A 25018-nucleotide genomic window follows, 5' to 3' on the forward strand; every position below is an offset into this window, starting at 1 on the left:
CGCGTTTGTCGTGACAATTTGAAGCAATTTGCGCAGCCTTCTCAAAAGTGACTTTGTATTTGTTTCATATTTATGTGTGCATAATTCACTGAGGGCTACTTTGTATTGACAATAAGCTTTTTTATTCATTTTTCCTTGTATTCATTTTAAATTTGAGAACGTATATCATGATTGCTTTTACTTCTATTTAATGTCATAATGTTCCTTTTGCCAGTTGTTTTGTTCCCCGACCACGGCTAATCTTTATCAGATTTTTGTCACTATGTTTAAAGCTCTTTTTGCATATTTTGGATATTTAAGAAAAAGCCTATTTCTTGTTTGTGTGCCATGTTTAATTTTCTTATACTGAATCATATCAGATCATTTCAATTATTCTTTGCCTCAACTAAAGTGGCCTTCGACAGTAAAATATGAACCATATAGAAATTTAGCAATGTTTGGCTTCGGCCAATGTTAATGTCATAAACTGGCTTAAAAATAGCATTTATATCGAAGATTTATGCGTTTTAGTAAAATTAAAGGTCACGTGGTGCTGTTCTGATGATGGACAGGTCTTAAAACCAATCATTGCCGAGCGTGCAAGACAGCGTTGGCTAAAACTGCTGTGATTGGCTGATACGGGACATGACGCAAGTGCCCTGGTGTATAAAACCGCCGCGCCGTCCTCATTCAGCGCTCTTCACAGTATGGCCGGCGATATTAGCTAGCACTCGCTAACGGTATTCTCTGCAAAAGGGAAGACGGTAACTCAAGAATACTAACACCTGGATTGTTACAAAGGACTGTACCTAATAAATAATATCTGCTCGGGGAAGAAATATTTAAAGTAAAGCGCTACCATCGACTGACGACTGATATTTTTGTTGGGTGTCTGTTGTCTCACAATGGAAGATAACGGTGCACATTTCTTCGAGGGGACCGAGAAGCTGCTGGAGGTGTGGTTCTCCCGCCAGGATGAGACCAAAGGAACCGGGGACCTCCGAACCATCCCAAGGTTTGTTTGATTTTGCGGAGGTGTTGCCGTGGATCCGCGTGTGTGCAGTGCACTGTAGAGCGGCACCTAGAGGAGGACCAGGCACTGCAGCTACTTTCTGGGACATACGCAGCCCAAATAAGAGTATTTTCTTATTACGTTTCTATAAATGTGTATTGATTCTAGATGGGAATGCATCAAAGTAGCCCAGTTTACTGTTGTGAAGTGACAGAAGGGTCAAGCGCTGTTGTTACTGAACCTGTCATTTACATCTTAACCAAGATGGCTGCTGTGTAACCAAGGAAATGTGGATAATACTTACGTTTTTAAGTTGCTTTGCCAACATTTGAACGGTACAATCAGCCCTGATTAAGTTTAAGTGTAAGGTCTCTGACATCTACCACAGTCTCATTAAGACATTGTGTAAAGCCCGTCACCACGACGCACTTTACGGATGGGCCAGAAAGGGTCCAAGCACTGGGCCTTTGCGAGAGGCTTCACCTCCCCCCTTTGCCTCCTAAAGCTGACTCATTCATTTTTAACCTCGTCATTCGCTACTAACTAATCCTCGTGGTATGGACTGACTCATTGTGTTGTGACTGTGAACGCTTGGCCTTGGTAAAGCTAGTGGCCATCTTGACCTGTCTTCGAAAATCTATTTATAGTGGTGTTATTCGTAGATCCCGTTTCGCTTCTATCGTTATCAAACAACCATTTATTTTGTTGATTTATATTTTTAAACTGTCACACATGTTGAGTGTAGCTTTAATTTTTACAAGCATCTTGTTACAAACTGCATATTACAACCACATATTCACTTTTGTAGTTTGAATTAGGAGTTGGAATCGGAGCGTGTACTCGCTTACTCAAGACTTCTAGGGGGAGGAGTAGTGTGTAGCGGCCGCGTGGTGCTCATTTTATTCCGGGAATGGGAGTGCGTCGTCTCACTTCTGTGTGTGCGACATAAACTCTCAAACATACGCATCCATGGCACCGTAGATTATAAAAACACCTTGGCTGGTAGTTAATTCTCGTGGACGCTGGGAAGCTGGTTTGATTCTTCAGTTGCTCTGGTCACGTTTGCTGCCATGCAGCCTCATTCCTTCCGGCGCCTGTGATTGGCTGCAGGGCCTCCTATAGCCTTTGCTTATTTAGATGTACATTCTGGGCTTAAGTTTCTCATTCTGAGCCATGTGGACTTGACAGTCCTATCTGGTCAGTGTGTAAATGCGTGATACAGTTGGAAGATTAAACTGGAGTGCAGTTGTAAGCCTGGCCAGCCTTACCAACCTCTTTTTAGAATATACAGAGTAGTTTGGGTGGCCATGCTAGCACTTACAGGAGGTGACAGCAGCTGACTTATGATGCAGCTGTCCTGCCTTCAGCAGGCTCTGATCTGAAAGTGTGTCCTCTTCCTTCGGAGTGAATATTTCTGAGTGCTCAGTCCACCAGTGCGAGGTCAGGCTGCTGCAGTGAGGTCTAGAGGGCAGATTAGTAGCTAGTGAGTGGATCAAGCGGTTGGACGTTAGCCAATGTCCAAATAAGTCCACAAGGTCATCAGTTCATGTTACCTCTATATTCGTGCTTACTTTCACCTGTAAAAGACCTGAACAGTATACATTACAATACAGGTAAACGTGTGGCAAACTTCCAACAGTTTCACATTTTGTTCAGTGGGATCTCGTCTAATAAAAGCCCTTTCCTGGAGGTGCTGTTTGAGGAAAATGGGATCGCAATGAGCCACTTGAAATAGCATGTGGTGTGAGTTTCTCTTTGAAACTGGAGCTGATGCCGCAGTAAATGAAGAGTTGTGCCTTCTAAACTAGTTGTAGCTGTTTCCTGCTCTGTGGAAACTTGGCCATTTTGTTTCTGGGTAATTACAAACAATTGTCTTGCCCTTGACTGTTTAAAAGAACAACAGCTCTGGTGTCTTTCCATGCCATTGTCTGTCCGTCTGAATCCTGTACTGTTGTTGTGCTTTGAAAATAAAGTCTGGTCGCTGCCGTCCCGATGGGCACCTCTCTCTTTACTCAAATATGACAAGTGTGCTCTCCTAGTTGGAGAGTGACGCAGTGCCATCTCACTGCAGCGGGTGGGGGAGGGGGACCTTTGCAGCTCTCTGCTCCTGTCTGTCCCAGCATGCTCAAACATCCTCCCATCACATGCCAGAGTTGTCAGCCAAGCTGGTGCTCTGCACAGAGGTGATGGTGCTAAAACACGAGATGTTTACTTCATAAGTTTATGTATTGCACCTTGTTTTCATTTTTTCTGCTTCCTTTAATCTTTTTTTATTGTTTTATGCGCAATTTTAAATAAGTCAGTGCTGTTTGATGCATAGTTGGGCATTAGACTGAAAAGTAACACTTACTATTTTGGTTGACAAGGACAGACTGCATCAGAAGTGTGACCAAAACAGATGTAACAAATTCAAAAGTAGACTTACAATAAAGCCGAAAATCCTTTTTAAAAAAGCACTCAGTTCTCAGTGAGGCGATGTAAGGCTGCTGAAGTGGGTTAATCTGATCCTGTTTTTCTGCTTTGTTGCAGGTTTGAGTGGGACAAACTTTTGGAGAATGTGCATTGTTTGATCATAAGTGTGACGAAGACGGACAAGCAGGAAGCTTATATACTCAGGTGAGTGTTTTTCTGGAAGGGACACCATGGAAAGTACAGAATCCATCACAACAGACAAGTGTTCAGAGTCGGACCAATGTTAGAAGTTAAGACCTATGTAATATACTGTCTATCCCCCTAAAAGTACCAGTATGCCTATCAAAAGTAATTAGCCCAATAAACAATAACACATTGTTTAGTCCATAGGTCATTTATGTATTTGGTGATGGTGATAAATAACCAGTCTCCGTGGTAACAGCAGAGAGGTTGACTTGGACAAAGCCGATGCTTCTTTTGGCTCAAGTGCAGACTTGGTGAACTAACCGAGCTATGAGTGCGTTGTACCGCTCTCTTCTTTGCATTCCAGTGCACTCCCTCTTCTCCCTTCCAAGGTGTGTGAGGGCAGCGCTGTATCAGCTCTTGCTGAGCTGCTGCTATGACCAGTCAGATTGGGGTGTGGATCATATGGGGCGGATGAAGGGTAAAGGTTGAAATAGTTATCCACACTGGGTCTAAATGAGTGTGCGATACAACCTCGCTGAGTATAGAGCACATGAAAGGGACTGAAAGACGCAGAGGTGTCCATGACTATCCGGACTGTCTGGACGTCTGATCGCCCTAATCTTAGGCTTTGCATGTAATTCTTTGCCCAGGTCATGTCCCAATGGCATTTTTAACTCTACTTGGTAATGTGATCTTTGTGTGTTCCCCTTCACAGTGAGAGTAGCATGTTTGTCTCCAAGAGACGTTTCATTTTGAAAACGTGCGGAACCACCCTTTTGCTGCAAGCGCTGGTCCCCCTGCTGGAGTTGGCCCGGGAGTACAGTGGCTTTGATGCTATTGAGGTAAGTGGAGCACATGAGCACCAGAAGTACCAAGCTAGTTCAATCCTCTCTAGACCATTAATTCAGACAAATCTGTTTGTCGCAGAATTTCTTTTACTCTCGTAAAAACTTCATGAAGCCAACTCACCAGGAGTTCCCTCATCGAAACTTTCAAGAGGAAGTGGACTTTCTCAGCCAGATTTTCCCAAGTACAGCAATATATTATTTTGTTATCTATAGTGCGTGTGAGAAGTGACTGAAATATGTGTTTGTGCAGATGGTGCGGCCTACTGTATGGGGCGGTTGAACTCAGACTGCTGGTAAGTGCCTGTATTTTTGTGCTCCTCTGTAGCTGTGTGTGGCTCTAACAGACTGTGTGCAGGTACTTGTTCACCTTGGACCTGCCTGAGTTCTGGGAGAACAAGCACGCCGACCAGACCCTGGAAGTTCTGATGAGCCACCTGGACCCAGCCATCATGGACCAGTTCTTCATGAAAGACGGTGTTTCCGCAAGTGATGTCACTCGTGTAAGTGGAGGGCAGGCGGTTGGGTCAGTGATCCAGAAAACTAGGCTCATGAATGTGTCTTTTTACAGATGAGTGGAATTTGTGACCTGATTCCAGGTTCTGTGATTGATGCCACATTGTTTAACCCTTGTGGATACTCCATGAACGGCATGAAGACTGACGTAAGCCACATTTCCTTTTTCAAAATGTCTGGTTATGGTGTATTTTCATATTTTTTTGGTTAATGTGAAGCTGTATGCCACTTCTCATCTACTAATGTACATCACTAGTGTATTGCCAACCATGCTGCAATGCAACAGAGAGAGCTGAACAAGTTCAACTGGTTCCATGAAAGCACATCTTGTCTAGAGTTGAAACTTTTGTTTGTTCATAGGGAACATACTGGACCATCCATATAACTCCAGAGCCAGAGTTCTCCTATGTCAGCTTTGAAACCAACTTGTCCGAGACCTCGTATGACGACCTGATTCGAAAGGTGGTGGAGGTCTTCAAACCGGGGAAGTTTGTCACTACACTGTTTGTTAATCAGGTAAAGAACTTCTTTATGTAGAGTTCTTAAATGTTTGTGCTGAAAAACCTCAAGTTCATGCTCTATGATATATACACACCCTCAGAAACCATTACCTACATAGAGCAGTGGTTAAGCATGTTCTGTAAATGTGCTGTATAAAAAGTCTTGGCTTTATGTGGTTTGTGGTTGGTACATTTTGTATGTAAAAAAAAAACTGGTGGTTGAAGTCCCTCTAGAGATATTACTGCATACATTTGTGTTATTTATATGCTGGTGACTCTATATTGTATCCCACAGAGCTCCAAATGCCGCAGTGTCTTCTCTTCTGCTCAGAAACTGGATGGCTTCAAGCGGCTGGATCGCCAGTTGGCTCAATTCAACGATTACAACTTTGTCTTCACTAGCTACGCCAAGACGTGCCCGCAGAGCCAGAAGAGCTGAGAGCAAGACCCCTGTAGAGTTGTCTGCGTGCTGCCCCTGCTCTGCCGTCCTGACAGTGCCACCGGGCCGTAGTTTAAGCCCTACTTTGGGTTGTCGTACCTGTGACCTAGATTTATTGCATGAAAGCTCTTTTCTCTGTCTCGATATTCTAGCTCACTCTTGCTGTGATGAAGTGCATGTAGAAGAATTGGAGGCGCTGTGCTCAGTCCACTCCATTCCCTGCAGACGGGGCTGGCCCCTGACATGCTCTGAAAGCTTGCCTCTCTGTGACCTTACCCATGGGGCTACCTGAGCGCACTTTACCTGTGTCCACCGTCTGAACAGAACGAGTGAATGTAACTGTAACTGTGAGCTCTTTGTGATGCACTTTGGGCAAATTCTGCCTTTCTGAGTGGCTGCTTTGCTGGGCTCCGCTTTTTTCTTCATCCCCTGACCTGACAATCAAATGGAGCTTTTGAGAGTCAAAGTGTGCAAATCTACATAAAGGAATGATTTTACTTCATACAGATATGTGTATCTATGGGAAGCTTCTGGAAAAGTCCCTATCCCCCCAGTCATATTCAGCTGATTTTTTTTCCCCCTGCTTTGACTGTAGTTAAATGAAATTTTAGTCCCCATCTCTAGAGAAAAGTCTGGATGTGGCTATGGCTCCCTCCGCTGGCTCTGCCTGACACAGACACTGGACGTGACATCCAATGAATCCCACACTTTTGCTTAGTCCAGCGCTTGCCCAGCAAAGCATTTTTCTTTTGGCCGCATTATAGCCGCGTCTGTGTCTTTCCGCCCCATACATAAATGTAGAGGAACAATAGAGGCCTAGCAGTCTGAGCATGCCAGGGTGATCCCGGATCATTCCACACGTCACTGTTGCAAAAACTGCCGTTTTATTCCATTTATTGAATTGGTCTCTTTGTGGTCTTTCTTTGTGGGGCCTGGCCTGTGACTGAGTGTCTTCCTCCAATGTCCCTGGCTCCTGGTGCTTCCTCTGCTGTGCACAGCGCTCATCTCCTGAAAAACTCTGTCCATTTGAGCAGCTAGAAAACTGACAGTAGTAACTAAGGACCAAGAGCTGCCTCACTTTGACAAAATGCTTAGTTTTGAAAAGCTGAAGTGTTTCTGTTGTAGTGTTAAGGGAAATAAAGCCAGCACTCTTAGATTGAATGCCATCTATTAGATTAGCCACTACATTTTAGCCTTGGTGGCATAGGTCAATTTTTTATACAGCCATCTCATGTTTACTGATACTTTTATATCTTTTATTTACTAAAATTTGTATTGATGCTGCGGACCAATCATTTGTCTGTGGGCCTTTTTGTCCAATGTTCAGTGGTAAAGTGGGCACTAAGTGGCTGTGGTGTGGGAGAAGCACAGTTGCAGGAGCCAGGAACAAACATGGATGCAAAACTTTGCTGTTCACTTCTTTCTTTTGCTGTTCTTTGGATGGTCAAGAAGATGTGCTAAATATCTGTGTTACCAGCTTGAGGCTTCAAAATAAAAGTACTTGTCAACTAGTTTTATTGGTATTTATAAATAAAGAAAATGCAATAAATGGGCACTGAATACACTGGGCTATAGTTGAATTCTTCAGCTCTTCTTTTCTGGCTGGTCAGTGAGTGAGGATAGGGCATATGTTGTCCAATCTGACCTGCAGAGGCGAAATTATTCTACTGTTGAGGGTACTTTCTTATCTACTGTAAATATGTAGCCACACTCACGAGGCATAAGAGTAATAAACTTACCAAGCGGTAGAAGGTCTAAATCCAAATGAATAAAACATGACCCTGCACGCCTGAACTCATGTGAATTCAGATAACACCTGGCACCCGTTCTTAAGCAACAAAAGCTGCTTAGAAAATGGAAACCGGTAAATTACACAAACATGTGTAGATCAGACAAAAAACAACGACAACAACAACCGTGTGTGTGTTTATGCACGCTCTCAGTTATCCAGGGAGTTTCAGAGTTTGATATGAAACTAGCAGAGGACGTTCTAGCAAGACTGTTTGTTCTTTAACATATTTTCAAGTATATTTTCTGCCTGGACTTGACTGTCGATCTTTCCTGGATCACACCTCTAGTCAGACGCTAGATGGCGGTAGTGCTTTTAAATGAAAACAGACCGGAAGCTGCGGCTGAAGCAGGCGAAGAAGAAACCAGCTGAGCGACGTTTCCGGTGGCGCCTCACGTGTGGAGGGACTACAGTCTATGCTACAGCCTCGTTTTTAGTTCACAATCAAAGACTAAACAACATGACACAGTCGGACGGTATAACGTAAGTGTCTTACATTTATTCGTTATCTGTGGCCGCAGCTTCTGTGATAAAGTGTAAATATTCACGTTGATTAGTAAGGCAGACCCTGGAGACTTTTCAGAAGGGACTTTCACAAAGACGAGTCATATCCTTGTCATTCTCTTTTCCTATATTTTAAAAAAATGTAATAAATGCACTTGCTTGTTTCTTATTGATCTGTTGAAACTAAATTAAATAAATCTCCCACACTTCCTATCAGCTTCCTATCAGTTTGTTTCTAGCCAGTTGGTGATTTCACTACTGAGATTAATTATGCTACATGTTGCCATACATTAAAATTTACTTTAACCATTGCAAACTATCATTTTACATATAATGAGAATAACAAGAATATACTGAATGTCCAATGTGGCTTGTGGTGATTAGTATGATTTATTGTGTTAATGCCCTGTCAGCAGCATGGCATTGCCAATTTGTCATGAGAGCACACCATATTTTTAGTTTGGAGTCAAGATTCTATTAATTACAACCACTGTAAATGAAAAAGTTTTGTGAGTTGTTTCTTGTTGATGGGATAGTTTTCTTTGGCAGTGATGTTTCTCTGTGTTGCCAGGAAACCCAAGACAAAACGCTCCAAGCGTTTTCTGGAGAGCAGAGCGCCTAAACTGAGCGAGGACTTGAAGAATGCCATGATTATGAAGGGAGGGAACTCCAGTGAAACAGTCACACAGGCTCTGAAAGATATGGTACTGTCCTGTATCTATATGCCTCCTAGTCTAATGCCCCAGTCCTTTTCCTGTTATTCTGTTGTTTGACTGTCTCTCATATGTCACTACTCCAGAGAAATCTGTGGTACAGAGACAAGAGAAAGAATTAAGCATGATTTGTTTGTCTCTGGTGTAAATGATCTTCCACATTTGTTTTTTTTATTTATGTGTGTGTTTGTATTTTCAGTATGCACTAAAAAAGCCCAATGCTGTGCTGTACAAAAAGTAAGTGCGTTGAAATCATGAACACAGGAAAATGAACATGGTCAAATGTGGATCTTTTGTTTTCCAGAAAGAACATTACACGGCCGTTTGAGGACTCCACTTCACTGGTAGGCAAAACTTCTCCTGATCATGTACTGCCTGTGGCGGATTGTTGTTAACTATTATAATTCTTTCAAAGGAATTTTTCTCCAAAAAGACCGACTGCTCTCTATTTTTATTTGGCTCACACAACAAGAAGAGGCCCAACAATCTCATATTTGGTATTACAGCCACATTCACTGTACTGGAATCAACCGGGCTCCTTAGCTGCTTCCTTAAACTTCTTTCTTTCAACAGGTCGTTTGTTTGATTTTCATGTTTTAGACATGGTTGAACTTGGCATTGAGAAGTGTGTCTCATTGAAAGAGTTTAAGGTATTATTCTTATTGTTGTTGTTATTCAATCAACTGACTCATCTAGTAACTAATGATTTTATAATGACTTCATTTTTTTGTTTCAGACGGGGAAATGTCCTGAAGGCACCAAACCTATGCTCGTGTTCGCAGGAGAAGCCTTCCACACAGACGCTGAGCTCAAGCGGCTCAAGAGTTTGCTCATAGGTAAGGAGAAGGATCACACCCAGTTAAAGCCAATGGCCCGCAACACCCCGTAAGGCTGAGCAAGGAATACAACTCTATTAAATAAAGATTGAGTTCAACAGAATACTTTTCACTTCAACATTCAGACTCCCAAAGGTCCAGCCATTTTAAGTTTGGCCAATTGGCCATCATGAACTAACTACCCAATGATTTGTGGCACTGTCTGATGTTGTAGCCTAGTTCCAGATTGTTCCTTTGCATTGTGATATTCAGTTAACTTCCATCAAACACAAAAAATGGTTTACCGTCAGCCTATGGAATAGAAATTTGAACCACTATATTGTTCTTTTTCAGCACCACTTTCAAAATCCGGACAAACTTGTTTCATAGCTTTGTAGATGTTATGATGTACTTAAGGCGAGTGCTTATCGTCAATCTCTCAATCTCTTTCAGACTTTTTCAGAGGTCCCACAGTGACAGGAGTGCGTTTGGCCGGATTGGAGCATGTGATACACTTCACCGCGTTAGACAGCAAAATCTACATGCGCAGCTACAAGTGAGTTCTGTTTGCCTGCAGATATCATTGGAAGCTAACTTTATATTTGTGCCCGTCTGAATTTCCAGATTATTATTTTTCTAAAGACATAAAACAAGTGTGATATCTAGCTGTGCAGGAAGCCTTTTGTGAGTTGTGTTGCTGGTGTGTGCGCAGATGCATGTTGAAGAAATCAGGCTGCCGGACGCCTAGGATGGAGCTGGAGGAGATGGGTCCCTCGTTTGACTTTGTCCTGAGAAGAACACACCTGGCCTCAGAACAGCTCTACCATTTGGCTCACAGGCAGCCCAAAGCTTTGAAGGTGAGCTTTTACTGCTAATGCTACTCTTTGCCAAACGCCCTCTCCGACCATCACCAGTCTCTCGTGTTGGGGCGAGTGAAGCCTTGTGACACTTCAAGGCTTTCCTGGCCAAAAGTATCATAAATGTTCAGAGCTTCTGTGCTGCTTCATTCTGTGTGAACACTAACATCTTGTTGTCAAACTTACTTCTCGTAAACATGATTGAAGCACTGCAGCAACAAAACCAAATCAATGAGTGCAATAGATTTTCCATCTTAGCGCATCTTAGATTTCCCACGGCCTGGCCCAAAAAACTTGCACCATATGAACGCGGATAGATGGGAAACGGGGGAAATGCAGCACATTTACTCCTCGCTTATGGTTTACATTGCCTGTCCAAGATGGATCCGAAAACAGCTGTGGTTTAGAGCCTTGAGGGTCGCTCAAAGCTGTCAAGGCAACACACTGAAACGCTCTGAGCCAATGAGCTGCTTTGACACACTGATAGCACTTTTCAAGATGTTTAACACACAAGTCACATGACCAGCTGTTGGCGAAACGGGCTCCAACGCAGTGCTTTAAAGCAATCTGCTTCAGGTAGAGCGATACAAGCTCGGGAGCCCTGAAACTGTCATACAACATATTCACACACTTTGGTCAGCTCCAGAAACTGCCTCCGGGGGGCACTGTGTCATTCCAAACGTACATACTTGTCCAGCTGCCCACTCATACCTTATAATGTCTTTTCACTGACATAAGAGTCACTGACAATGTCAAATAGTTATGAGTTCTGTTCATCCATAAAAAAATATGTGGTGTCATTTTATTATTATTGAAGTGATGAAATGTGGTGGTGAGATTCCAGCGTGTGGCCAAGTTATATTTGCACCCCCACACACTTAATTTATGATGTATGGTCAAATAGGGCGGGGCAATTCTACGAAATTTAATCGAAATCAAAATCTCTACTTTGGTCAATCTCAATAATCATCATAGGACTTTATAATCGTCAGGTTTACAGAAACCGCTCCTGGTTTTGGAGTTTTGAGACAATGGAAGAGCATTAAAAACATCCCTGAACTGCCCCTAGAAATAAAGTATCATACCATGTCACTAATAAACTCAGGCTCAACACTTGGATATTTTTATGAAAATACTACATGTTGACTTAATTTGTGTTTATTCAGTGGTGAAATTTAGATTTTTGACTGTAATAAAACTGTATTCTCAGCAGGATGGTCCAATTTAAGTGGCTTAATAAAAATTAGACCTTTGCTAACTGGTAAACTGCATATGCTTTTCTTTGTTTATCTCAGCCCAAGAAAAAGAAGAATATTTCCCATGATGCCTTTGGCACCAAGTTTGGTCGTGTGCACATGCAGAAGCAGGATCTGTCCAAACTTCACACGCGGAAAATGAAGGGTCTGAGGAAGAGGAGGGGTGAGGCAGTTACCCAAGAAGACAGCGTGACGCCTAAGCTCTCTAAGACAGCCGAGGACGGCAGTGGCTCAATCTAAGAATGTAATTACTGTGAGTGTTCACCATAATAAAGTGAATTGAAACTCAATGGTCATCATTTTGGTGTCTTCCTACTTTTTATAAGGCCTGTTGTGCTCGGTCAGACCTGTCACCAGTGTTCGGGGTAACGTATTACAAAACTAACTAACCCAAGTTACAAGTGCATTGCTCCCTCCAAATAAAATGCATTGTACCAAATCAAGATTGAGGTTGGTGATCTGCAGTTGGGTGAAGCTAACATTAAAACAAAACCCGAGAGAATGGGGAAAAGCGAAGGAAAAGGACATCTTTGACTGCACTTTATCACTATTTTCTGTTTATATTTTGCCAGAACTAAGTCAAAGTAGTGTAATTCATAACATTTTTAAAGCTGTAATTACTAACAGAATATATACAATTTTAAAGTAACTTGCCCAACACTGCCTGTCACACTTTTATTAATTCAGAGAATGTTGCCACTCATATGTTTTTAAGGAGGACTTAACAGAACTTGTACCAAATAACCCGCATTTCTACACGACTTTACTAATTTGTTGGAGTAGACAGGTCGAAGATGTTCTAGTGAAGCGCCAGTGTCTGTGGCCAATCACATGGAGGGAGCCCCCTAGCCCCGCCCCTGCGGTCTATTTATACAGAGCACAGCTGTCAGACTGTGAAAAGATGTGTGTACGTAACTGAAAAAGATGTGTGTGCAAAACTGAATGTAGACTGTATTTTGTGCTCGTGTATGAGCTTCAGTCGCGTGTAGCTTTATTTTCTCTTTGAATAGTCCCGTTTTTACACTTTATTCACTTTGGTTCTGAACTTAAGCATTAGGATGACAGAAGGAAACGGACTGCCTGAGCACTCAGCGGTCCAGAATGAAGCCTCCGCCGGGTCCGCAGCGGAGGAGAAGCCGTCCACGGAGATGGAGAATGGGGACAGATCAGCGAGTGTCCCGGCAGATGAAGTTGCGGACCCTGAGACAGAGGAGTTTGTGCACCCTGAGGGTGGCTGGGGGTGGGTGGTCATGCTGGCTGCCATGTGGTGCAATGGCTCGGTATTTGGAATCCAGAATGCCTTTGGCATCCTCTTCGTGTCCCTTTTGCGTGAGTTCGGCTCAGAAAACGACGAAGACCTCCGGTTCAGGACAGGTGAGAGTGGCCCTCTTTCACCTTGTCTGTGTGCTGTCCACTGAATGAAAAACACGCACAAATGAATTATTTGAAGTCCAATGAATTAGTCAAAGCTTTGGTAGTTAAATCACCAACCAAGCAGTGATTTTAACTGTTTTCTAGCGCATGGCTAAACCTCTGCACTAACTGTACTTTAGCTAGCGGGTAATTTGATCGCTTATTTCCTGGTGGGCGCAGATAAGTTTTGGATAGAAAAAGCAGAAATAAGTCAGTTCAGGATATATGGATATATGCGACATTAACCCTTTATTAAGCCTGTATCTCTGTGATGCACTGATTACTCAACGCACACACGCACGCGGCCGCCGCGCACTGTTGGACCAATGTCTTTCACATGGTCATGAACTTTCAGAGAAATCTACATCCTCGTTCTGCGTTAATACGATGACCTCAGTGGAAACAACTGCGCCTGCTGCTGTGTCGGCTCCGTGACGCGCACAAGGCCAGAGTGCGCGTGAAAACAGCCATGTTTCTTTTCAATTGACACTACACTGAAATATGCACGTGGAGAATTCTGTGAGAGCAGAAACCTGTGACTCGGACATGTGAATGATTATCAAGATCACCTTTATAATGATTATGTTTATGGTTATTATCTCCTGCCTACTTGATTAAACTATCAGCTTTACCCCTGTGTAGGATATGATCTTCTCTAAAATGTGTCTAATGGCACCACCGGTCCCCTTGTTTGCGTCTGAAATTGTGACATCATCTAGTTGTGTCCTTGAACTCTCTTCACAACAGATTTACTTTGGCTTGAGGGCTAAATAAACACTAGTGTTCAGGCTCCTATGGTGACCCCGAGGACCAAGTGATTCAAAATAAAAATATAAATATCCATAAGCACTTACACCCAATACATTCTAAAGCAGAAAGGAATCTATTGCTTTACAGTCTGTACAACCTGTAAAAGACTAATGGAAAAATAAATGGACGGGACCTCAGTGTGTGACTGGACAGAAAGGAGCTGTTTGCTCTCATCATTGTATGTGCTGTTCGTCCTTAAACAAAGATATAAAAATATCACTCAATTCAACTGAAATTCAAAACAAAGCTTTCAGTGACAGCTGCCCTTCTTATCAATTCTTTAATTCACTGTAGCAAAGGTTCTCAAATGTTTGTAACCTACCAATGACAACCTTTTGGCAACTGAGAGCTCACAACAAAACAGTTTATTATTACAGGTTAATTTAACTAATGTACTGTATGTTAAAGTAACGTTCACTTGATTTTAATAGGGATGAACCTGTCAGGAGAAATGGCTTCATGGTCATGGAGCACCTAGCTGGGGAAGTGGCCTATTACAGACCCCATATGGTCCGGGACTCGAACCTGGGACCTTGTTGTGAGGCCGGACACTGATCACTCAGTCCCTTGTTTGGCCCCTCCCACTCCCCCTCACCCATACTGTAGTCTAGTGCAGTGCAGTGAACGGGCATCTGCATCCACCGCATACCTGCACACTTCCACACTTTTCACACGCCCCACTGCGGCCGGTGTGTTGGCACTGGGACAGGACTGTTCACAATGACTGGACCGACAGATTTCATACATCCAACCATGTCAACCTCATTTGATAGTGAGCACGCGTTTCCTTTGCAACCTCCGAGCGTACCTGTGTGTATGCGTGTGGGTGAGATGTACTTTGAACCGCTCTATTTGCTCATAGGGCCATGTGGATTGGTGTTGCACACTTGAAACATGATTCTCTCTCTTTGTGCGGCACAGTGAACTCCCACATATGTAGTAAGAGTGGGAAAAAAAGGGGCAGGAACCAATGGGAGGCGTTTGTAATGGGGTGCCACGGGAATGTTCTTTATCGCTGTTTTTCGCATTTGTGCACACCTTTCTTGCTACTCACGTTTAGTAATAGTGCTGCCAAAACAAATTTTCCTGTGGTGAGATCAATAAGTTAATTTTTTATCTAATCTCTCTCTTTGCCACTGCGCACAGAAGTTCTGATGTGGCTTTTTCTGATTGTGGTATTGGCCCTTAAGCTGCCATCGTGGGCACCGGGCAGATACGGGATGAGACCGTGGGCTTTGGTAGTGTTGCCCTTTGGCTCAAACACAAGTAAATCTTTGACAGTTTATTGCTGATCCATGACCAGGTTGTTGTGACAACTTCTCACTATCCCACATCTCACAAAAGAAGAATTTGCCTCAAATATTGAACTTCATGAAGATACAGTCACATTTCAAGTGAATGCTTTTGGATAGACCCACCCTCCTCTCTTTCTTTTCACTGGGGGTATTCACTTACAGCTAGAATGTACAGATGTGGTTTGCCATCATCACTTTGGTTTGGACCTAAAACAGGGCGGACACAGACTGCACCAATCAGAAAGCAGAGCTGCCCTCTCCCCACTGCTCTCATCTGGAGCTCCTTAGCCCTGGACATGAGCGGCAGAGCATATGTTTTCCTTCACTCTTTTTATGCAAAGCCATAAATTATATTCCCCCCCCCCAGCTCCCACCAACATCATTTGGAGCTAAAGCCATGGTACTGGCCTGGGCGCCTGCTCCAGATTCATTCAGGAAGTTCAGAAAAAGTCCAGGCGCCGTTTCTGAATCTGAAACAGCCATTTATCCCAAAAAATGCCTTTCTTTTTGTGGCAGATGTTAGATTATGAAAGGAACTATGACTGTCACAGCAGTAGAGCCCATGGTGGAGCTACTGGAGCAGCCTCAGGGAAGTAGGGCCCAGAGTTAACAAAAAAAAAAGCCCAGACAGATACTAATCGATACAAAAACTTAGATATACTTAGATTATGCACCTAAATTAAGAAAAATCTCATCTCGTTTTCCTGCCTAGATGATAAATCTAAATTAAATTTAAATAATAGGATTTGTCTTATTGTAAGTGCAAAATACTTTTTCCAAAGACAGTTTTATTTTTACTTAAAATTATTAAAGGCCCTATACCTGAGAGAGGGAGTAAATGAAGTCTAAACTCAGTCAATAACTCAATAACCTTTTTGACATTTAACAATTCTTAAGAGACTTTATAAGTGTATTTCACAACCGGCAGAGTCACTTTTCAGAGTCACTTTTCAGAGTCACTGTCACAGAAATGCTAAAAAACTAGCCTGCAAGTTAATTAAATCTATACAAATGCTTTATTATTAGATGCACGTGATTTTTCTTTTCCACAATCATCTTAGTTTACAATACAGTGAAGGAGGACAAAACACATTTTGTTCCACTAAGAAATAAAATCAGGTATAGCTTAGGGCCTTTATGCTCAAATATACTTAATTTAGGTCATTTTAAAGCCACATCGCATAGAATTTTATCCAATAAATACAATTGAAATAGAAGCATTTATTTTACGAGAGATATTTTCATCATTGAAAAATACCAAATAACAAATATACCTTTGCTGTGAGCGGCTCAGCTCTCCTAAGACATGACTGTAACTTTACCAGGAGTGGGTACGTCTCCAGCTCGTCTCCATGGAGATGTGACTAAAGTCAGCAGAATTTGACATTTGAACAGGTTATTTAGGTCCTCATCCAAATCCATTCCATGATTACCCACTGCAGTAAAAGCATTTTCTGTGTTGAGCTGGTCATTAGAAGCCTGCTTTGCTTTTAATGACCACCTGTAGTCCAAAATGTTACTTGTGCCTTTAACTAATCAAAATAACATTTCTTTGAGTCAATGATAAAACAGGAAACTATGAGGCTTTCTGTAAAAAAATCTAGAATTTTATTGATAGTATGTGAAGGTGACATGAGTTCATTGTACAGTATGGTTGTATCAAAATTGGTATCGAGTTTGTATTTTGGGTACCATGACAACACTAGTAGTAACACAGTGGAGCTGCTCTGGCTCTGGTGAGCGTTCGTACTGAGGCTAACTCAGTGATCACTAAGTGTGTTTGCTCACAGCGACACCACTTCCATCAATTTGGCCTGGTGTTAATGTGGTGCGCTGGATCATTAGATGCAAGAGAGCGGTTTGACCAGATACTTCAGCAAAATGAGGTGGAAAAATGATTGGATTTTTGTTAATAGGACAGCAATGTTTCCCTTGTTTTCTTAACAAGATGATGAAAGTCACTCGTGTGCCTTTTTTATGTGTGTTTGGGTTAGCAGCAGTGTTTCCATCACGTCTTGTCAAGAAAACGAAAAAAACAGGAAGCACTTAATTCAAAAGCTGTTTCTATTTTTGGGACGAGCTGCTCCTAGATACACTCTGCCAAATGAGAGGAAAAGACATGATGTTCACCGGCTCCACGAGCTGCAAATAAACAAGCTCAAGATCAGGTGGGCCCTTGCCCTTCCTGCTGGCCCCTGCCGTCGAGCCAAGTGACATCTTGTTCTGACTTCCAGCTACTTTGTGCTCTTGAAGGCCACACTTAAGAATAGCTGCACTGATAAACATTTCCAGAGTGATCAATGTGAGGAAACCAAGTGTCAGTATTTGCAAAATAGTACAAGTGTAGGCACCTGTTTATAGCTACCTATTGTGAGTAAATGAGAGTAACCAAGAGTTCTTGCTATTTGTTTATTTGTTTTTGTCATTTTTTCAACATTTAGTTCTCTGCTCATTTCAAACAAGTCCAGGAGCGTCAACATTTGAGAGGAGACTGAAATATAAGCTGCTAAACTAATAAAAGAATCACATGCATATCACAGCTTGTGCAAAGGTCTGAACTGAAGAGTTAGCAGGTTTTATACATAGTTAATCCCAAATGAGACCAACGTTTTCCAAGAACATGACATAAAAATAGATAAGCAATTTTAAGAACGTAAGTTATTCCTCACACACCCTGATGAAGGCGCAAGCCGACACGCGTTGGTGTGCTTTTTAATGATTCTGGCCCACTAATAAAGCCTTTCATACTTTTGCAAAATATGAGTGCCTGGACCTGATCTTTCTCTCCACATCCCATTGTCTCCTTCCATGAGCACCATTTTTTGCTGGATACCAGAAGCTCCCTGTCCTAATTTCTGTTAAGTTATTCCTCACTTAACATTTTCATTGAGGTAAACATATCGCTCCTTCCAAATAATATTACTTGCGTAGTTAAATGCAAACAGTATTTGATAAAACTGCTCAAATGTAAAGTTTAATTAAGGAAAAGTACTTGAGTAACTTTGATGTTTTTGTATGTGAGATTCCTCGTGCGGTGGACAGTGGCTGCGAAGGGCATGTTTTGACTCTCGTGTTGTTTCTGCACAGCATGGGTGGGCTCACTGTCCATGGGCATGATCTTCTTCTGCTCCCCGATTGTGAGCGTATTCACCGACCTGCTGGGCTGCCGGATCACAGCGGTGGGTGGCTCCGCAGTGGGGCTTGTGGGACTCCTCGCCAGCTCCTTCGTCACGTAAGCCACACACACTGCTCTCTCTCCCATGTTGTTCATTAAGAATACTGTGAGCTTTAGTTTGTATCTGTGAAGGATCAGTATTACAGTGGGAAAGAAGCAGCTCTGCTCTGGGAAATATTCGAGTATGTCCAACAGAATGCATCAGCGTCTGTGTGTTAACATTGGCACACATGTAGTCCCTCTGTGAATACAGCTTGAATTTAGCACTATCTCCTCATTTCCAAGGATTCTGTACATCCAACATGTGAGAACCCCCCCGCCTTCACCCTCGCATATACACACTTAGACAGGGCAGCCTCCAAAATACCCTCACATATCTGCTCTATAAATGACACCTTATCAAGTGTTTCTCCAATAGGCAGAGAGTTCTTCTGAACACAGTAGTTTCCCAACCTCAAGTTCAACCAGGTAGATACAAGAATGCGAGGCATGACGGGCACATGTCCCGCACATTTGGTTCGGCAGTAGACTAAAACAATACACAATACACACACGATACACTGACATAACACTGTAAACAATGTTCATCTCTCAGATGTGATTAAAGTCTGGTATACATTGTTTTGCCTTCTAGCTGGTGTTTATGCTAAAGTTTGGTATCTCCCAGAACTGTGCAACCCTAGAACTCTGTGTTTTTGTGTCTGCAGGTCACTGGGCCCCATGTACTTCACCTATGGGATAGTGTTTGCATGTGGCTGCTCATTCGCCTACCAGCCAAGCCTGGTGATCCTGGGGCACTATTTCAAGAAGCGACTGGGCCTGGTCAATGGCATTGTGACAGCAGGCAGCAGCGTGTTTACCATCACCCTGCCCTTCCTTCTCTCAGGGCTGCTGGAGAAGGTGGGCCGTCAGAACACCATGCGAATCCTCTGCATCTTCATGTTTATCCTCATGTTGGCCAGCTTTACCTACAAACCCCTGATACCCACGAAGAGCAAGAAGCAAACTGGCAGCCGCTGTCCACGTCTGGGCCAACTCTTCAATGTGAACATCTGGAAGTCCTTGGGCTATCGGATCTGGGCCTTTGGGATTCCTGCTGCCCTGTATGGCTACTTTGTGCCTTATGTTCACCTGGTAAGATCCTGACACTACATACAAGTCTTAGGTCATTAGTAGAAACTCTAGGGACTGGAGGCAGCAGAATGTGGTGACCTGCCCCTGCTAAATAGCAGCAGGTTAGAGATAACACTCTTCTCTCCAGCTGCCTGTTCCCAGTGTCTCAATGTCATGTTTTCAATGTTTCCAGTGGTTTGAGGGAAAGAAGACAGTGGCAAAGGTCACCAAACAGCTTCATAACACTCACTGAATCACAATAAATGAGAGGAGCTTTCAGCTGGTGATTTTACAGCTCAGTGCAGCACACTGTGGGCAGGGCAGACTGCACTCGGGACCTTCTCTTCAGTGTTTACTTACATTTGGTTTCTTATGGATGTGTGCACAAATGCACTGCAATATAAAATGAATATATGTGCACTTGGAATATAACAATAATTAAAGGGACAACAGGGCTACGGGATGGCTATTTACCGTTTTGTGCTCTTAATGGGAACAGCAGCCAAAAAAGCAGTTTTATGCGATTGTTTCACTGAAATGTCTACACATGAATGAATTACTTGGTGGATTAAGCGAAAACACAGACCTGTGGGATCACCTGGTCGCTAGATGCAACATTAAATGCTGTTAAGAGCTCACACTGAATGATATGAAAAATAACGAACAACTTTGAAAGGTTTGTTGAAACTGCTAACAAAAACTGGCTGATCATATAACTTCGCACTGGACCGCACAACATAAATATATTGTAACTGCATTTCAGAGTGTCAGTGTGAGCAAGATCACAGACAGAGACCTGTGGAGCCATGTTTTAGTGTCTCTGTTCATGATTCATGGCAAACGGCAGGAGGAGAGGGAAGGAAGGCCAAACACGTGCAATACTTTTGCGGATGTTCTTTAGCTCCTTGACTTTTGCAGAGTGCTTCCTGTTGAAGTGCTGAGCTGTGCGGCTCTAAGCCTTCCTCGTTTCAGTCTGTAGTGTACAGAAGGCAGGAGCAAAGTCCTGTGGGGCGAAAGCAGCACCCCTTTGCAGATACACTTTTAAACTGATAAGGTGTACTAATGATGCATGTGTCTGCTCACCAAGGTGTGCTGGATAGAGGTCCTGGGCACACAAAGCCCACTGTAGAAGAACAGTCACGCTGCACATGATAACGTACCCACAGACTTGTGTTTGCTGTGTTCACAGATGAAGCACGTTGAGGAGCGTTTTGGCAAAGATGCCAACAAAGAGGTGCTGCTCATGTGCATCGGGATCACGTCTGGAGTGGGCCGCCTAATTTTCGGCAGAGTGGCCGACTATGTGCCTGGGGTCAACAAGGTTTACTTGCAAGTGAGTGTATTCACTGAATCCAATACAAAACCATGCACCCACTAAATCTCACTGAGCATGCTCTGCAATACTCATTAAATAATTTCTGTAGTTTGAGAAAGTGCCTAAGTACCTCCTCTGGTGGTGGAAGTTTGTCATTACATCGTTTGACAGGCTGTGACGAGGCAGAAATGGTGTCACAATATTAAAACATTCCAGTTTGAACCTATTTAAAATGTACCAAGTTTAAATTATGCCTGAAACACTTACCGCAAATAGATTGAGTAAACAAATGCTAATGTGCCGCAGGTCTCATCTTTCCTGGTCATCGGGCTCATGTCTATGATGATCCCTTTGTGTAACATCTTTGGGGGGCTCATTGCCGTGTGTCTCCTCATGGGCCTCTTCGATGGCTGCTTCATCTGCATCATGGCACCCATAGCCTTTGAGCTGGTGGGGGCTGACGATGTGTCCCAGGCCATCGGCTTCCTACTGGGCCTCATGTCTGTGCCTATGACAGTGGGACCCCCCATAGCAGGTAACCCCATATGGGATAGCTGATTGCTCAGTTTTCTCTGTTTGTGAACTGTTTCGCACTGTTGGACTGCCAAAACCATGAAACAAATGCCTCTAAAATCAAACAGTTTCCACAATGACTTTCAGCACAGGTGGCGTTTGGGGGGTGAGGTGGAGTGCGTGGTGTTAGGGCAGTGGGTGAAGGTAAGGTGGGACGCTGTGAAGCTCGTGCTTCATAGCTGGAAGGTCACAGGTTGATCCCTGGCCTTTCTGTGTGGACTTTGCATGTTCTCCCTGTGTCTGCGTAGGTTTTCTCTAAAAACACATACAACAGGCCAGGTTGAGTGAGAATGTGTTTGAGAGTACAAGTGGGGGACTCATTCTCTGTGTGTGCTTTAGGCTTCCTGAGGGACCGGCTCAAGAGTTACGATCTGGCCTTCTACCTGGCTGGGATCCCCCCACTGGTGGGTGGAGCAGTGCTCTGCCTCATCCCATGGGTAGAAGCGCGGCGCAGGAAACAGGCCCAGGAGCAGGCCCAGGATCAGGAGCAGGACGTCTCTCAGAAAATGCTGGACACAGAAAAGGCTCCAGGACATGGTGACCCCAGAACAGGCGAGTCTGTCCTGTAGACAGACTTGTAGTGTTTAACATCAACATAAATTGTTTTAGTCACATGGAAGGAATCTCAAACTGGAAGTGGATTCTGGTTCAAATGAGGAAATTGTACTCATTTTTGTCCAAGGGGAAAGAGCTCATTGTTTGTGCAGATGCCAGTGTCTCTTCGACCATCAGTCTGAAGATCAGCTGGACCCTATATCAAATAATATTACTGTTTACTATGTCTTTGTACAATCAATGGAGTAATCAATGAATTGTCAACATCAAACACACAGGATGTTAAAAAGAGTCCATGAGTAGGAAATCAACTTAATTTTTAATAATTTTAATAACTAACTTTGTAAACTATATAAGTTATAAGTTTGGTACATAAAATAGGTGTGGATTGCACAGTAAGCTTGACTTTTACAGCTCAGCTCAATATAACAATGCATAGATGGCTTACTAAATTATATTTTCTTATAATATTGCTTATTATATGTAAAGCAGAGTCCTTTGAAGCCGTGCATAGTACTTCCCTACCAAAAGCACACCTAACACTAAACACAAAAAAGAATGTCTTGGCTCGATTTTAAGTAAAGACAACCCGATTGTTTATAAAAATGGGGCCTGAGGTTCTCAACTGATAGGTTGTAAGCCTATGCCAATAAATACTGTTGAGAAATAGTTTTGAAATAGTTTCTAATTGTCAGCGTCATGATCAAAGCTTGAATCTACTGAGATCTGTAAGGAAACGCTGTTTTTTACTACAACTGGATCAAAATGCTAAGTGTGGCATTGTATTGTAAGTTGAAATTTATTCTGCTTTTTGGGTCGCAGCTTGTCCTGATGGATTGAAAATGAGTCCTGAAGATGAACCAGTTGAGACAAGCTGTTTTAAATAGTTGTTTTATTGTTTAAAGTTGTTTAAAAAACAAGTGAGATGAGAACTTGTGTTTAGGTCGCCTTCAGTCATAGGACATGTGCATTTAGGCCTTATAACATGTGGATGTAGTTAATATTCTCTATGGTATATTTTTAAACCTGCATTTTGTAAATACTGGTTGAGTTTGTGCAGTCACTACAATTATTGAAGCCATTGAATTGGGTTTGCTCATTGGTTTGAATTTGACCGCAACAGTATTGCAACATATTGTTTTAGTATTTATATATCTATAAATGTATATTAAATGAAGAATGCCTTTGGAGCAATGCTGGCAGCATTTGTGAAATGATCTTATTGAAACATCTTGTATTAAGCTTGTGCCAGAAGACATGTGCAGTTTGTTGGCCTATTGACATGTTACCAAGAAAGAGCATTTCTGTAGATGAGTTTTAGCTAACTCATAGGCCTTGTGGTAACAAGAAGTATTCTCTGCCCTTTAATCACATGATATCTCTTATCTGTTTTTTATGGCTGTTCTCTTGTAAAGACCAAAGTGCGACATGACTGTGAGCAGGTCTGAGATCTGCCATGTCCTCCATGTGCTGGCTCGACTGTGTAAGTCTTACCTTTGCCTTATTGCCTTAATGCCCTCATGGCCTTAACTTCTCTGTGCTTTAGTGTTGGAGTTTACTTGACTGTGCTGTAACCAAAGTGCCTCATATCTCTACTTATTCCAGCGTGCTGGACAAACGGAGATCTCTTTTTGTGTTTTATACGATGTTTTGATGTTTTGTTCTGATGGATTTTCTATAAAAGCTTCCTTTTCTATCTGCCTTTTCTGAACATATGAAATGTAAACAATTAATATTTTCATATTTTGAGACCAGTAAATAGATATGCATATACCATTGTCTTTGTCCATTATTTATTTATTTAATTGCCTTTCCTATTTGTGCCCTGAAATCCTACTGCGAGAATAAGACACATTACCTTTACTTTATTGCTTGAATTGTCACATTTAGAAAAAGGCTCATCCTAAACTCAGTCAGTTACTGTAGACACAAGTTTTATTCCTTACCTGAGGGATAAGAGTAAATATTTAAATGTACAAAAGGTTATTGATGTTGTGGACAACTTTAAACAATCTTCTCATTTTGGGATGCTAATATGTAATTAGGGCCCTGGAGTCATCACACCACATATTTCCACACCTCCACAAACCGTTATGAACATGGACAAACAGGAATTCCGGTTTCTTCTTATTACCAATAATGCCAGCTGCCTATTTTAGTAGAGAAGACCAAATAACACCACAACACCAACGCCCTGTACAAGAAGGGCCAAAGTCGCCTTCACCTTCTGAGGAGACTGAGGTCGTTCGGAGTGAGCAGGTCTCTGCTCAGGACTTTTTATGACTCTGTGGTAGCCTCTGCTCTCCACTACGCTGCCGTGTGCTGGACCCGGGCAGCACAGAGCGGGACAAGAACAGACTGAACAAGCCGGTCAGGAGGGCCAGCTCCGTCCTGGGCTGCCCCCTGGACTCTGTGGAGGAGGTGAGGGACAGGAGGGCGTTAGCCAAGCTCACCTCCATCATGGACAACACCTCCCACCCACTGCACGGGACTGTAGAAGAGCTGTGCAGCTCTCTCAGTGGCAGACTGAGACACCCTCAGTGCAGGACGGAGCGCTACCGCAAAGCCTTCATCCCCACTGCTGTCAGACTGTACAATAAGACTGTGAAGTAACGCCGACTGAGATTAATAAAGGTTTATCTTATCTTATCTTATAACTAATACTTATGGCCCTGTTCAAACCATTTATGTACCTCTGATCATTCTGTGACCATTGAGGCTGTCTGAGGTAGTTTCCCACACAATAACTTCAACTTCACTCAAAATGTGGATGAGAAAAATATAACAAAGCAAACAGAGAGTCTTGATGATCAGCAAAGGAGACACAGAGTACATGTCAGTCTGATTGCTAGTGTCCTTGGGTTTCATCTTACAGTAGGTTTGATCATCTGACAGCAGTCAACAAAAACAAGTTGAACAGCATTGTGAAAAAGAATGCAGAACAGA

General features: G+C 42.8%; 3 protein-coding genes across 3 annotated transcripts; all 3 read left to right on the top strand.

Annotated features, from left to right (window-relative positions):
• The first annotated feature begins 670 nt into the window (after positions 1 to 670).
• Positions 671 to 7451, top strand: amd1 (adenosylmethionine decarboxylase 1). Its single transcript, XM_079571693.1, has 9 exons — positions 671 to 994; positions 3521 to 3607; positions 4305 to 4431; positions 4517 to 4619; positions 4688 to 4730; positions 4793 to 4937; positions 5006 to 5098; positions 5311 to 5466; positions 5746 to 7451. The coding sequence occupies exons 1-9, from the start codon at positions 885 to 887 to the stop codon at positions 5887 to 5889; spliced, it is 1008 nt and encodes a 335-aa protein (XP_079427819.1). The 5' UTR covers positions 671 to 884; the 3' UTR covers positions 5890 to 7451.
• A 487-nt stretch (positions 7452 to 7938) lies between these two features.
• rpf2 (ribosome production factor 2 homolog) lies at positions 7939 to 12103 on the top strand. Its single transcript, XM_079572322.1, has 10 exons — positions 7939 to 8161; positions 8754 to 8886; positions 9095 to 9132; positions 9200 to 9239; positions 9311 to 9392; positions 9469 to 9545; positions 9632 to 9731; positions 10164 to 10266; positions 10423 to 10567; positions 11863 to 12103. Exons 1-10 carry the CDS (start codon positions 7998 to 8000, stop codon positions 12061 to 12063), a joined length of 1083 nt encoding a protein of 360 aa, XP_079428448.1. The 5' UTR covers positions 7939 to 7997; the 3' UTR covers positions 12064 to 12103.
• Positions 12104 to 12803: 700 nt separating this feature from the next.
• On the top strand, positions 12804 to 23820 carry slc16a10 (solute carrier family 16 member 10). Its single transcript, XM_079572344.1, has 6 exons — positions 12804 to 13197; positions 18429 to 18573; positions 19224 to 19650; positions 20819 to 20962; positions 21251 to 21479; positions 21857 to 23820. The coding sequence occupies exons 1-6, from the start codon at positions 12882 to 12884 to the stop codon at positions 22084 to 22086; spliced, it is 1491 nt and encodes a 496-aa protein (XP_079428470.1). The 5' UTR covers positions 12804 to 12881; the 3' UTR covers positions 22087 to 23820.
• Positions 23821 to 25018: the final 1198 nt, after the last annotated feature.

This window comes from Gobius niger (genome assembly GCF_951799975.1).
Source record: "Gobius niger genome assembly, chromosome: 15".
NCBI classification, from domain to species: Eukaryota; Metazoa; Chordata; class Actinopteri; order Gobiiformes; family Gobiidae; genus Gobius; species Gobius niger.

What these genes read in the sequence shown, in the direction of transcription:
- amd1 (XM_079571693.1), top strand. Translation starts at nt 885, where the DNA reads ATGGAAGATAACGGTGCACATTTCTTCGAGGGGACCGAGAAGCTGCTG. An exon ending in CAGGAAGCTTATATACTCAG is followed by an intron (nt 3,608 to 4,304) that starts GTGAGTGTTTTT and finishes TCCCCTTCACAG; the next exon opens with TGAGAGTAGCATGTTTGTCT. An exon ending in CGGTTGAACTCAGACTGCTG is followed by an intron (nt 4,731 to 4,792) that starts GTAAGTGCCTGT and finishes GACTGTGTGCAG; the next exon opens with GTACTTGTTCACCTTGGACC.
- rpf2 (XM_079572322.1), top strand. Translation starts at nt 7,998, where the DNA reads ATGAAAACAGACCGGAAGCTGCGGCTGAAGCAGGCGAAGAAGAAACCA. An exon ending in GCCCAACAATCTCATATTTG is followed by an intron (nt 9,393 to 9,468) that starts GTATTACAGCCA and finishes TTCTTTCAACAG; the next exon opens with GTCGTTTGTTTGATTTTCAT. An exon ending in GGCAGCCCAAAGCTTTGAAG is followed by an intron (nt 10,568 to 11,862) that starts GTGAGCTTTTAC and finishes TGTTTATCTCAG; the next exon opens with CCCAAGAAAAAGAAGAATAT.
- slc16a10 (XM_079572344.1), top strand. Translation starts at nt 12,882, where the DNA reads ATGACAGAAGGAAACGGACTGCCTGAGCACTCAGCGGTCCAGAATGAA. An exon ending in AGACCTCCGGTTCAGGACAG is followed by an intron (nt 13,198 to 18,428) that starts GTGAGAGTGGCC and finishes GTTTCTGCACAG; the next exon opens with CATGGGTGGGCTCACTGTCC. An exon ending in TCAACAAGGTTTACTTGCAA is followed by an intron (nt 20,963 to 21,250) that starts GTGAGTGTATTC and finishes AATGTGCCGCAG; the next exon opens with GTCTCATCTTTCCTGGTCAT.